A 12535-nucleotide genomic window follows, 5' to 3' on the forward strand; every position below is an offset into this window, starting at 1 on the left:
AGTATATCTTTTCTTTAACTAATTAAAGAAAATTAACAGGGAGACTTTGCTGGCTCTTCCGTTACTGGTATAATCAGCGGCCTGCGTTCCATCTGTCTGATGCTGGGCTCCATATATGGCGACTCAACTGCAAGAAAGTATGTAGATGCCAGATCAAGGGTCTGGCACTGAGGAACAAAGAGACCCTCTACTGCCAGGGTGTACATTAAGGGAGCTTACCTCTGGATCGGTTTCTCCGGGTCAACTGGGTCAACCTCCTGAAGAACCTCCTGACACGGCTTACTGGTTGAATATGTTGTATTTCTTCCAGCTGTGGCACTGAATAACAGCTACTGGCAGGAAGTTCCTCAGGAGTGAAGCCCTAGGGTGATGATTTAAGATGGTTAAGTAAAACAATTCTATTGGAGGGATAAATATCAGTGACCAGCAAGTCATCCATGTCCCAAAAGTTTGCAAGTGTGCTAACCTCAGTGAAGAATTTATCCTGGAGAATCTGATCCAGAGTTGGTCGATCCTGTGGATTGACTTGAAAGATTTTTTTAAGGAGTCTCCTCGCGGATTTGGGGACTTTCCTAGGCAAAGTGAACAACAATCCCCAGATAGAAGCAACTAATTTGCTTATATCGCTGAAATCAAATGGAAATTCGCCAACCAGAAGCTGGTACCTATATTGAGAAAGATAGCAAAGGCGTTTAAGTTTCATTCACATATGATATAAAATCCTGCACTGATGCACATTTCAGATGTTATTCTTTCTCATATTTATGTATGTAAATATATGTTACTGTAAAGCCCTACACAGATTTTAACTGCCATGGTGATCTTTGACTGTGAGGCTGCTTGAGAAGGTATACGTACATGACACAGCCCATTGCCCAAACATCAGACTCTGGTCCGTGTCCCTGCCTTCTCCACACTTCTGGAGCAATATAATTGAATGTCCCACAGAGTTGTCTACAATACACAGAAATGTGAAATGTTAAAGCACACATGTGATTTAGTTTGCTACATAAGCAATCTGAAACTTCTGCCAGAAAATCTAGAAAAAACACCTACATATCCCTTGGGTCCTGCTTGGTTGCCAGTCCAAAATCTCCAATTTTTATCTCCATGTTCTCATTTATGAACAAATTTGCTGAAAGATGAATGGATTTGCATTAGGTATATACTCAAGTACTTCACATAATAATACACTTTTACCCTGTTGCAAAATTAACAGCAGAACTCAATATGAACTTCACTGACAATGCTATGTGAAATGCAATATTAACCGAAGATTAAGCAAAGCATGTGTGCATGCACACATACCTAATTTGATGTCTCTGTGGACATAACCTTGTTCGTGGATGTACTTCAACCCCAAAATCAGCTGCCGCATATAATAACGGACTTCGGGGGTGGTCAGAGTCCCACGAGCATTTTTGATGCTCATTAATGTCTGGGCAAGGAGAACAAAGGGCGGCCTGAATCAACACTGAGTCTTAGCCTTAGCAAACTGTCTGTGAAGGTCCAATACAACTGCACTCACCTCCTTACGACATAGTTCCATAAAGATATACATGTTTCTCTCATCCTCAAAACTGTGTGAGATGCCCACCACATGTTTGTGTTGCATCTTCTTTAAAATTTCAACTTCTTTGCATGCCTGTGAAAAATGTCAAACTGCTTCATTAAGTAAAAGGGAAACATGGTTAAACAATCTAGAGGACTGACATTGAACACAATTTATAGCACATACCCATTGCTTTTGGCCATACTTTAGTGGAATAACTTTCACAGCATAGGTCTCACCGCTGTCCATGTCTGTCATTTTAAAACATTGTCCAAATGCACCCTAAAAAACATGTAAACATATTTATAATGGAGGAACTTCTGCTATCACTGCTCTACTGCAATATATTTGTAGTGCATACTTCTCCTAAACGTTCTTCTCTGCTGTACCACTTTGAGGTTCTAGGGTCATTCAAAATCTTGGGCACTACAGGTCTATTCAGAGTCCCTAATAGACTACCCATGATACGATTTTGAAGGAAGCAACGATGAAGAACTAAACCAGGGAAAGCACAAAATGAACAGTGAGCCTCAATTACAGTCGCTTTTATACTCTTAGTGGTCGAGGCAATTCGTGACGTCGTATTTGGCAGGGGCAACGTCACCGCATTCTAGAATCTATCAACATAGCAACTATACCTAACTACCACGCTGAAGATTGCATGTCAGTACTGCATACATAGCTCACTGTACGGAGGGAATATTACGTAGCAATGACACAGGAAACATTTTATGTTTAAGCACAGCGGCCAATAAATGCTTTCATAACATTTCCTACTTTCTCATTTCGGCCGTTGTCGTTGAAACGTCGACTTTCGGAAATGGACGGTTTATCTACAGTACAGCCCGCTAGCTAACAGCCATATCATATAATACCTGTATAAATAGGTAAACTCTTAAACTTTAGTTTGACGCTACAATATTCTGACTTGCTAACTTCGATGGACATCTTGTCTTTCTTAACGCTTCGAAGTCGTTCGGCGTAATAATGTTCTTACCCAACAGCGACACAGATCATTTCGATTAAATAATAAATTTCAACGATTATTTTTGCGCTTCAAACCATTTCGTGATTTCTGCAAAATCGTGTTAATAGCTAACATCATAGGTCCTTTCAGCTGCAATGACATGGTGGTTTAGCATTTTGGGCTCATAGCGACTGTTGCACACCTCTTTGTTTCCCAGATTGCCTTACGTACGAAGTTTAATTAATTTTTGAATGTTCGAATGTATCCGTATAATGTGCAATAGGACAATACATGAATGGGTTAATTACTTTAAAACTAGACAGGACAGGCACATCTACGGAAGTGTGCTTTGATCAGTGGATTACAGGGAACCAGGGACGTACACAGGAATTTTAAGGGGCCATTGCTCTGAGCTGAAAAAAAGGCACGCAGGCTGTATGGAGAACTGAAAAACATACCATTTCTTTATTAATTAAGTCTTTATTAACCTCTTAAGTCTTAGCCTTAACAGACTGTCTGCATAGGTCAGATACAACTGGGCTCACCTGCCTATGACACAGTTCCATGAAGATGTACACATAGTGCTGGTCTTCAAAACTATGTGAGATGCCCACCACATGTCTGTGTTGCATCTTCTTCATGATTTCGACATCTTCCCAAACCAGAGAGAAATTGCAGACAAACTACCTCATTAAAAGAGAAACACAGGAAACTGTTATTTTAGTAAAATGAGTATTCTATCGATTCTTCCATCGATTAATCGGATAAGAAATACTTTTGTCTTATGAAAGAGCAGCAGTAACTATTCTTAAAATGAATAACTCATGGGTTTCCGTTTCAGGAACATTTTTAATGATTAAACTCCATACAACAACTGACAAAAGAACTAAACCCTTTTAGTGCATTATGTACATATTTGTTTTGCTTTTTAAAAGAAAGCACTTTTTTAAATGCAAAAAATAAAATGTCAAATAAAATTACTGAAAAAGATATACATATATCTTACTAAGGCATAAATTAAAAGGCCCTTTACTCTCTGTGTTCTTGTGCATTTATCGGAGGCATAAAAAAGGTTCTGACAGGATTGTATCTCCTGGATGAGATAGGAATGCTATGTTCATGTGTGTGTAAGTGAATGTGAGTGAGATGTGTGTTAAGTGTGTTAGAGAATGAGTGAGTGTGTGTGTGAGCCTTTAAAGGAGCATATGTGGCAGTAGGATAATTCAGCGTCTCAAAGTTTCACTGGCCCAAGGCTGTTGGGAGAGGGGGGGTAATATTTATGTTATATTTATATTATTTATATTATTATGATTATGTAATATTATTCATATTAATCTAAATCTGCAGAATATTACTAAAGCCTTGAAATAGATCTAGTTGAGTACACCCCATGCTCCCCTTTAGACTCACCCCTGCATGCTGCAGGTATCATTGCGACAAAGTGTGACGGCTGCTGTCAGTCTGCTGCAAGTTGCCAAATTTAAATACTGTGTCAAACTAAGCTTACAGTTTATCTGCAGACAATCAGCTTCTGTTTTAACTTGTATAGCTTTACTGTAGCTTTGCTGCTATGATGGACAAACGGCAGTTGATGGGAGCAGCTGAAAACATTTTCCAAACCGCTTACCTGACTGGGTCGCGGGGGGTCTGGAGCCTATTTTGGAAGCTATGGGCATGAGGCAGGGAACAACCTAGGATGGGGGGCCAGCCCATAACAGGGCACATTCACACACCATGTACCATGAACTCAATTTAGCAAGTCCAATTAGCCTCAGCATGTTTTTGGACTGTAGGGGGAAACCGGAGTACCCGGAGAAAACCCCACAATGACATGGGGAGAACATGCAAACTCCACACACATGTGACCCAGGTGGAGACTTGAACCTGGAACCCAGAGGTGTGAGGCAACAGTGCTAACCACTGCACTACCATGCCGCCCCCTCTTGTGTACATAAACCTACAAATGCTCAGCTACCAATAAAGTACAATGCATTTTGTTGTATTGGTAGCATACCGATTAAAAAATTACATGTTTTTGGGGAAATTAATGACACATTACACAGATATTCAGTTATGTCCGGTTTATTAACAACTTTCAAAAGCATTAAAACTGACATTAACTGTCTTCAAATGTGTCAACACATTTTAACATCTAAAGTACTCACATAAACAAGCTCAAAAACACCAAGCACAGAAACATGCTTATATAAACTGGCAAAAGCCTTGTGCAGAACAAAAGAAGTATAATCACTTTTGTTATTTACAATGTTCAGAGATCGCATTGTGAGGGCAACTTATGCTCCTCCCTCCACTCAAAGTCAGCTATATTTTAAATAAGAGACAGAACATTTGAATTCACAGCTTGTCTTTTTGCTCCTTTCTCCACCTTGAAGCCCCTTTCTGGGTTAATTTGGTGATTTACGTATCTTTTTAAGGATGTAAATGCACTGTCACAAAAATGGCACTTGAATGCTGCAAACTTGACATCTCAAAATGTTGAAGGAACAGTTGCTCATTACATTGAACTTACTTCAGATAAGACGGTCAATATGGTATCTGATGGAATCTGAGTATCTGGGGGGGAATCGAAATTAGAAACCAAATGCAGAAATCACCATTTTGTAATGCATAATTAGCAACTATGAATATATTTTTCGTAACAGGGTAATGGTAGGCACTTTCTTAAATAAAAATATTTACATAACGTTAGATGTTTATGTTAATATTATAAATGATATGCTAGTATTTCACGTTAGCTAATTATAACATGTTTAACATTAGCTATGTCTACAATAGTCTTAATATAATATTAATTATAATATTATTATTTGGCGAATTATCTAATCCATTCAAATCTAAAACTTCTATGACTTCCAACGGTCTGTTCGTTTGCAATCGGTGCATACGCGAAATGCGCCTGGTGGCAACACTGTCAAACAAAGCATATATTTTAAAAAGTCTAAATATACATACCTTAATATGCGTCTTAGTCCTTCTCTGACTTCGTAGCGCTTTCTTGTATCAATTCTCAGATGATCCCATCAGTTCTGATCTGCAAACCTTTTATTTCTTTAAACAGATAAATAGAGCCTTCCACTGACCTCTGCGTATGCGCACAAGTTTGAAACCAGTTGCGACCGGAAGCGTCCGGTCCATCACAGTATAGACCTTTTGCGAATGTAGGAGTTATAAATCTCTTTAAGTCTAATATAAACGCTCCTGATTGTTCATGTTAAGATGAACACGCTGTAAACTGAGCTATGACAATCTGCTTTTGATGAGTAATTATTTAATAATATAATTACACTAAATACCAATTCGGTGACTCGTACTGTCACGATCGGCGATAGCGGGTGAGGCGCAGGAACAGGGCGACGGGCAGAGAAGCAGGAGATCAGGCAGAAGCAGGGAAAACGGGGATTTATTGGGGGATCTACGGACAGGAAACATCGGTCGTAGACGAACATCAATGACAGACAACGGCAACAGGGGAGACCAGGACTTAAATAAAACAGGACCAATCAAAGTAAATGGACAAAGCTGGAGACGATCAGGGAAGCACGCGTGGATAATGAGGGGGCGTGGCACACATGAGGAGCCGACGAGCCGGGTCATGACACGTATTATTTTTATTTTTATGTAATAATATAATTACACTAAATACCAATTCGGTGACTCGTACATTCCCAATATTATCTAATTTTGAATTATTTTTTGTAATGTTTGTAACCTTAACTCTACACAAACCATTTAACATATATACAACAACACAGTACAATTGTGGTGGAGTTTTTCGTCAGTCCAAGTCGGAATACGTGTACAGTCGTCAGGCTCTCTTACACATTCGGAGAAGCAAGATCTGCCAAGTTTTGAACATGAACGTCGTGATGCTAAGGGAGATAGGACTTCTGCGACAGCCTGCTAGCTGGCCTAGCAACTCACCGGACTCGCCTGCTACCCCTCCCCGGACAAGGAGGCGTCGAAGGCGGTGCGCTAGGACAAGGAAGCGGGGCACGCGCGGAGGTGTCCGAGTCAGGCTCCAGGCTAAGCCAACTCGCCCAGCCATACCATCGATCCTCTTGGCCAACATACGATCTCTGGACAATAAAATGGATAACATACGACTTCTGAGATCAGCGAATCGCAAAGTAAGTGACTGTTGTGTGCTAGTTTTCACTGAGACATGGCTTAATGACAACATTCCGGACTCGGCCATACAACGGGAGCAGCTAGTATGCTACAGAGCCGACAGGGCTCTCGTAGACGGAGGCAAGACCCGAGGTGGCGGGGTCTGTGTTTACATCTGTGACGAGTGGTGTCGGGATGCCACCGTAGTACGCAAACACTGCTCATCACTGGCCGAGTTCATGATCGTGAAGTGTCGCCCTTTCTACTTGCCTAGGGAGATAAGTTCGATCCTGTTGGTCACTACTTATATACCTTCATCTAGCAACAACAGCGATAGAAATGCGGCGCTGAACGAACTGTATCAGGCCATCAGTGAGCAACAAACGGCACACCCAGACGGTTTCATCATCCTTGCAGGAGATTTCAATCATGCTGATCTTAAAACTGTTCTCCCAAAGTTTCATCAGCATGTTCATTTTCCAACACGGGGAGACAACATATTGGACCTGGTCTACACACAGGAAAAAGGAGCATACAAAGCCACCCCCCTCCCCCACATCGGCACCTCTGATCACCTCACTGTTATACTAATGCCAGCATACAGACAGAGAGTGAAAGTCATCACACCCGCTATGAAAGAGGTAAGGGTGTGGCCACAGGAGGCCACCTCTGCTCTTCAAGACTGTTTTGGGTCAACAGATTGGGAAATATTCAAGGAAGCAGCCACCTAAAATAACATCATAGACATTGAGGAGTACACAGACACTGTGAGCTCATACATCACCAAATGCATTGATGATGTTACACAAATGAAAAGCATCACAACTGGAGCCAACCGGAAGCCATGGCTGACAGGAGATGTCCACAGGCTGCTGAAGGCCAGAGACAAGGCCTTCAGAGCTGGGGATGAAGCAGGCCTGAGAACAGCGGATGCCAACCTCACCCGTGGCATCAGGAAAGCGAAACAGGACTACACACACAAGATAACCTCCCACTTCAATGATAGCAAGGACGCACAGAGCCTATGGCGAGGCATCCAGGCTACTACAGACTCAAGCCTGCAGCGCGTAGCTGTGAGAGCGACACCACTCTGCTCAACAACCTGAACAGCTTCTTTGCACGATTTGAAGCACAGAACAACACACGCCCACAGAAAACACCACCACCTCCACACGACCAGCCTCTGTGCCTGTCTGCTGCCAGCGTGAAGAGGACACTCTCTGCCATCAACGCCCGGAAAGCAGCGGGTCCAGATAACATCCCTGGTAGGGTGCTAAAAGACTGCGCAGAGGAGCTGAAGGATGTCTTCACAGACATCTTTAACACCTCCTTGACGCAAGCCATTGTCCCATCATGCTGCAAGACTGCCACCATCATACCTGTGCCAAAGAGATCATCCCTAGCCTGCTTCAATGACTACCGCCCTGTGGCACTGACACCCATCATCATGAAGTGCTTTGAACGACTAGTCATGTCACACATCAAATCCACCCTGCCTACCACCCTGGACCCATACCAGTTCGCATACAGAGCGAAACGATCCACAGAGGATGCAATCTGCTCTGCCCTCCACCCAGCCCTAACTCACCTGGACAAGAAAGACTCATACGTGAGAATGCTGTTCATAGACTTCAGTTCAGCATTCAACACCATAATACCACAACAACTCCTCTGCAAACTGGACAGACTGGGCCTCAGCACCTCCCTCTGCAACTGGCTGCTGGATTTCCTCAGCTAGAGGCCTTAAGCGGTGCGTGTGGGCAACAATGTCTCAAACAGCATCACCCTGAGCACGGGGGCTCCACAAGGCTGTGTGCTCAGCCCGCTGCTCTTCACCCTGCTGACACATGACTGCACACCAACCTACAGCTCCAACCACCTTGTGAAGTTTGCAGACAACACAACGCTGGTGGGGCTCATCACCCAGGGCGAAGAGACCCACTACAGGAAAGAGGTTGAGCTCCTGACCACGTGGTACAGAGACAACAACCTCCTGCTAAATGTTAGCAAGACCAAGGAGGTTATTGTCAACTTCCAGAGAGGCCACACCTGTTACCACCCATTGACCATCGACGGCGCCGCTGTCGAGAGGGTGAGCAGCACCAAGTTCCTGGGGGTGCACATCAGTGAGGACCTCTCCTGGACTACCAACACTGCATCACTGGCCAAGAAAGCACAACAGCGCCTCTACTTCCTGCGCAAACTCAAGCGGGCAAGTGCTCCACCACCCATCCTGACCACATTCTTCAGAGGAACCATTGAAAGCATCCTTTCCAGCTGCATCACTATGTGGGGCGGTAGCTGCACTGCATACAACAGGAAAGCTCTACAACGCATTGTGAGAACAGCTGAGAGGATAGTTGGTGGACCACTCCCCTCCCTGCAAGACATCTACACCACCCGCCTCACCCGCAAAGCCATCACAATTGTCAACGATGCAACCCACCCCGCACACTGTCTCTTCAGCCTCCTGCCCTCTGGAAAGAGATACAGAAGTCTCCGCTCCCGCACTACCAGGCTCACCAACAGCTTCATCCACCAGGCGGTGAGACTGCTGAACTCTCTCCCCTCCCGGCTCCCAGCCAGCAGAATCACCAGACTGGCAGGAGTATAGGAAGACAGACTGGACTCTACCCCCCCCCCCCCCCACACACACACTCCCCAACAAGGAAACAAACATTCTGAACTAAGAACTAAAAAAAACAACACTCTTGACTGAAAATAACTACCTCTGCATTGCAAATTGCACACACCTCCTGCTATATATTTTTAGTATTTTTTTTTATACCAGTATTTATATTACTACTACTGCTGCTACAATCTTGTGCTGCACTAAAACAAAAAACCCTTACCAACCACAACCTGGGACTATCTCAAGTAGACTAGTATACTACTTCCCCTGTGCACACTGCTGGAACACTTTACTATATGCTATGTTTTTGTCTTGTTATATCCTGTATGTTACCTAAGTATTATGCCTCAAGCCTACTTGCACTTTTTTTTTTTTTGACTTAATATTACCTTGTTGTGTAGAACGGTTTTTGTGTGCATCTGCACTTATTGTTGTCAATGTCTACGCATGGGACAGTGTGAAACGTAATTTCGATTCCTTTGTATGTCAAGTACATTTGAAGGAATTGACAAATAAAACTGACTTTGACTTTGGATATATGTTTAAGAATGAAATGTGCAACAGGTTTTAGAACGGTTAACCAATGTACATTTTATACACACTGAATGCAAAATTAAAGTTAATGAAAGAAAATTAACAAAAAAAAGTGCTGTTGCGCTTTAATAAAACACCAGTACATGTTGGTACAGTAAAAACATTTAAATTTTACAGATAAAACATGTCACCATAAGTCTAATTTCTGTAAAAATACAGAAAAGAAATTGTCCAGTTTCACTGAAGGGATCTCTCTGTTATTTTACAAACTGTGCGTAAATATACGTTTATGCAATGTAGTTTTAATAAAACTTTTCTGTCATTTAACATAACAGGAAAAAAATGTGAATTACAGTCAAATTGATTGATATAAAACTGTTGAATAATTGCAGCACCAACAGCGATAAACTCGAAGGAAAAAGGACGGAGTCAGAGAGCGCTTCTTCTTCCTTTTATTAAATCAGCGCACACAAGTAATAATAAAAAAAATCTCACTGATAGTGGCACCAGCGCCCCTCAGTGGCAACAAATACACTACCTCATAGTTATCACAACATAAGATAGCAAACATATACTGCAATTTGAGTATACCGATTTTACTTCTTAACAAAAACAGTCTAAAATTCTGAAAAAAAATGTCTTTTTTTTACAGTGTACACAAAGCACCACTTAGGTGCCAGCGTCTGTTGATGTGCCTCATGCGTTTCAATGTGAAGGCCGTGCATCTGCCAGGCAAGCAACTAACCGTGGCTGACACACTGAGCAGAAACCCACTGAGAGATGAGACAATGTCCAACACAGAGGAGGATGTTGAGGTCTTTGTGGAGGCTGTGGTGACGAGTAGGCCAATGTCAGTTCATAGAATAGACGACATTAGAGACTCGAACCCGGGTCCCATAGGTGTGAGGCAACAGTGCTAACCACTGCACCACCATGCTGCCCCTTGTTGTTGACCCAGTGTATAGTATATCTTTTCTTTAGTTAAAGAAAATTAACAGGGAGACTTTGCTGGCTCTTCCTTTAGCGGTATGATCAGCGGCCTGCGTTCCACCTGTCTGATGCTGGGTGTCTCCGCGGGCTGGGCAACCTGAACCCTGTTGTGCTCCACATATGGCGACTCAACTGCAAGAAAGTATGTAGATGCCAGATCAAGGGTGTGGCACTGAGGAACAAAGAGACCCTCTACTGCCAGGGTGTACATTAAGGGAGCTTACCTCTGGATCGGTTCCTCCGAATGAAGCACTGGGTCAACCTCCTGAAGAACCTCCTGACACGGCTTACTGGTTGAATATGTTGTATTTCTTCCAGCTGTGGCTCTGAATAACAACTACTGGCAGGAAGTTCCTCAGGGGTGAAGCCCTAGGGTGATGATTTAAGATGGTTAAGTAAAACAATTCTATTGGAGGGATAAATATCAGTGACCAGCAAGTCATCCATGTCCCAAAAGTTTGCAAGTGCGCTAACCTCAGTGAAGAATTTATCCTGGAGAATCTGATCCAGAGTTGGTCGATCCTGTGGATTCTCTTTAAAGATTTTTTTAAGGAGTCTCCTCGCGGATTTGGGGACTTTCCTTGGCACAGTGAACTTCAATCCCAAGATGGAAGTAACTAATTCGCTTATATCACTGCCATCAAATGGCAATTTGCCAACCAGAAGCTGGTACCTATATTGAGAAAGATAGCAAAGGCGTTTAAGTTTCATTCACATATGATATAAAATCCTGCACTGAAGCACATTTCAGATGTTATTCTTTCTCATATTTATGTATGTAAATATATGTTACTGTAAAGCCCCACACAGACTTTAACTGCTATGGTGATCTTTGACTGTGAGGCTGCTTGAGAAGGTATACGTACATGACACAGCCCATTGCCCAAACATCAGACTCTGGTCCGTGCCCCTGCCCGCTCCACACTTCTGGAGCAATATAATGGAATGTCCCACAGAGTTCTCTACAATACACAGAAATGTGAAATGTTAAAGCACACATGTGATTTAGTTTGCTACATAAACAATCTGAAACTTCTGCCAGAAAATCTAGAAAAAGCACCTACATATCCCTTGGGTCCTGCTTGGTTGCCAATCCAAAATCTCCAATTTTTATTTCCATGTTCTCATTTATGAACAAATTTGCTGAAAGATGAATGGATTTGCATTAGGTATATACTCAAGTACTTCACATAATAATACACTTTTACCCGGTTGCAAAATTAACAGCAGAACTCAATATGAACTTCACTGACAATGCTATGTGAAATGCCAATATTAACCGAAGATTATGCACACATACCTAATTTGATGTCTCTGTGGACATAACCTTGATCGTGGATGTACTTCAACCCCGAAATCAGCTGCCGCATATAATAACGGACTTCGGGGGTGGTCAGAGTCCCACGAACATTTTTGATGCTCATTAATGTCTGGGCAAGGAGAACAAAGGGCGGCCTGAATCAACACTGAGTCTTAGCCTTACCAAACTGTCTGTGAAGGTCCAATACAACTGCACTCACCTCCTTACGACATAGTTCCATAAAGATATACATGTTTCTCGCATCCTCAAAACTGTGTGAGATGCCCACCACATGTTTGTGTTGCATCTTCTTTAAAATTTCAGCTTCTTTGCATGCCTGTGAAAAATGTCAAACTGCTTCATTAAGTAAAAGGGAAACATGGTTAAATAATCTAGAGGACTGACATTGAACACAATTTATAGCACATACCC

The 12535-nt window shown here is 42.6% G+C and overlaps 2 protein-coding genes across 3 annotated transcripts in view; one reads left to right on the forward strand and one right to left on the reverse strand.

Annotated features, from left to right (window-relative positions):
• The window catches only part of LOC125718909 (serine/threonine-protein kinase PLK3-like), a 35003-nt gene that overhangs the window by 11836 nt on the left and 10632 nt on the right, over positions 1–12535 (reverse strand). Inside the window, exons 2-3 of the mRNA XM_048993214.1 lie at positions 12324–12440; positions 1309–1438 (exon numbers count right to left, since the gene is read on the reverse strand). Of these exons, the coding sequence (XP_048849171.1) occupies positions 1309–1438; positions 12324–12440 (247 nt within the window). The remainder of the gene's footprint in view (positions 1–1308; positions 1439–12323; positions 12441–12535) is intronic.
• Positions 1–12535, forward strand: part of cpsf1 (cleavage and polyadenylation specific factor 1) — an 81380-nt gene that overhangs the window by 5042 nt on the left and 63803 nt on the right. The window contains exon 1 of one of the 2 annotated variants that reach the window (XM_048993190.1): positions 5005–5008. The exons of the other annotated variant lie outside the window; for it this stretch is intronic. The gene's annotated coding sequence lies outside the window, so the exon portion shown is untranslated. Of the gene's footprint in view, positions 1–5004; positions 5009–12535 lie in introns of those variants that run through there. 2 annotated transcript variants of the gene reach the window in all.

The sequence above is a fragment of the Brienomyrus brachyistius genome, chromosome 23 (assembly GCF_023856365.1).
Source record: "Brienomyrus brachyistius isolate T26 chromosome 23, BBRACH_0.4, whole genome shotgun sequence".
Classification (NCBI taxonomy): domain Eukaryota; kingdom Metazoa; phylum Chordata; class Actinopteri; order Osteoglossiformes; family Mormyridae; genus Brienomyrus; species Brienomyrus brachyistius.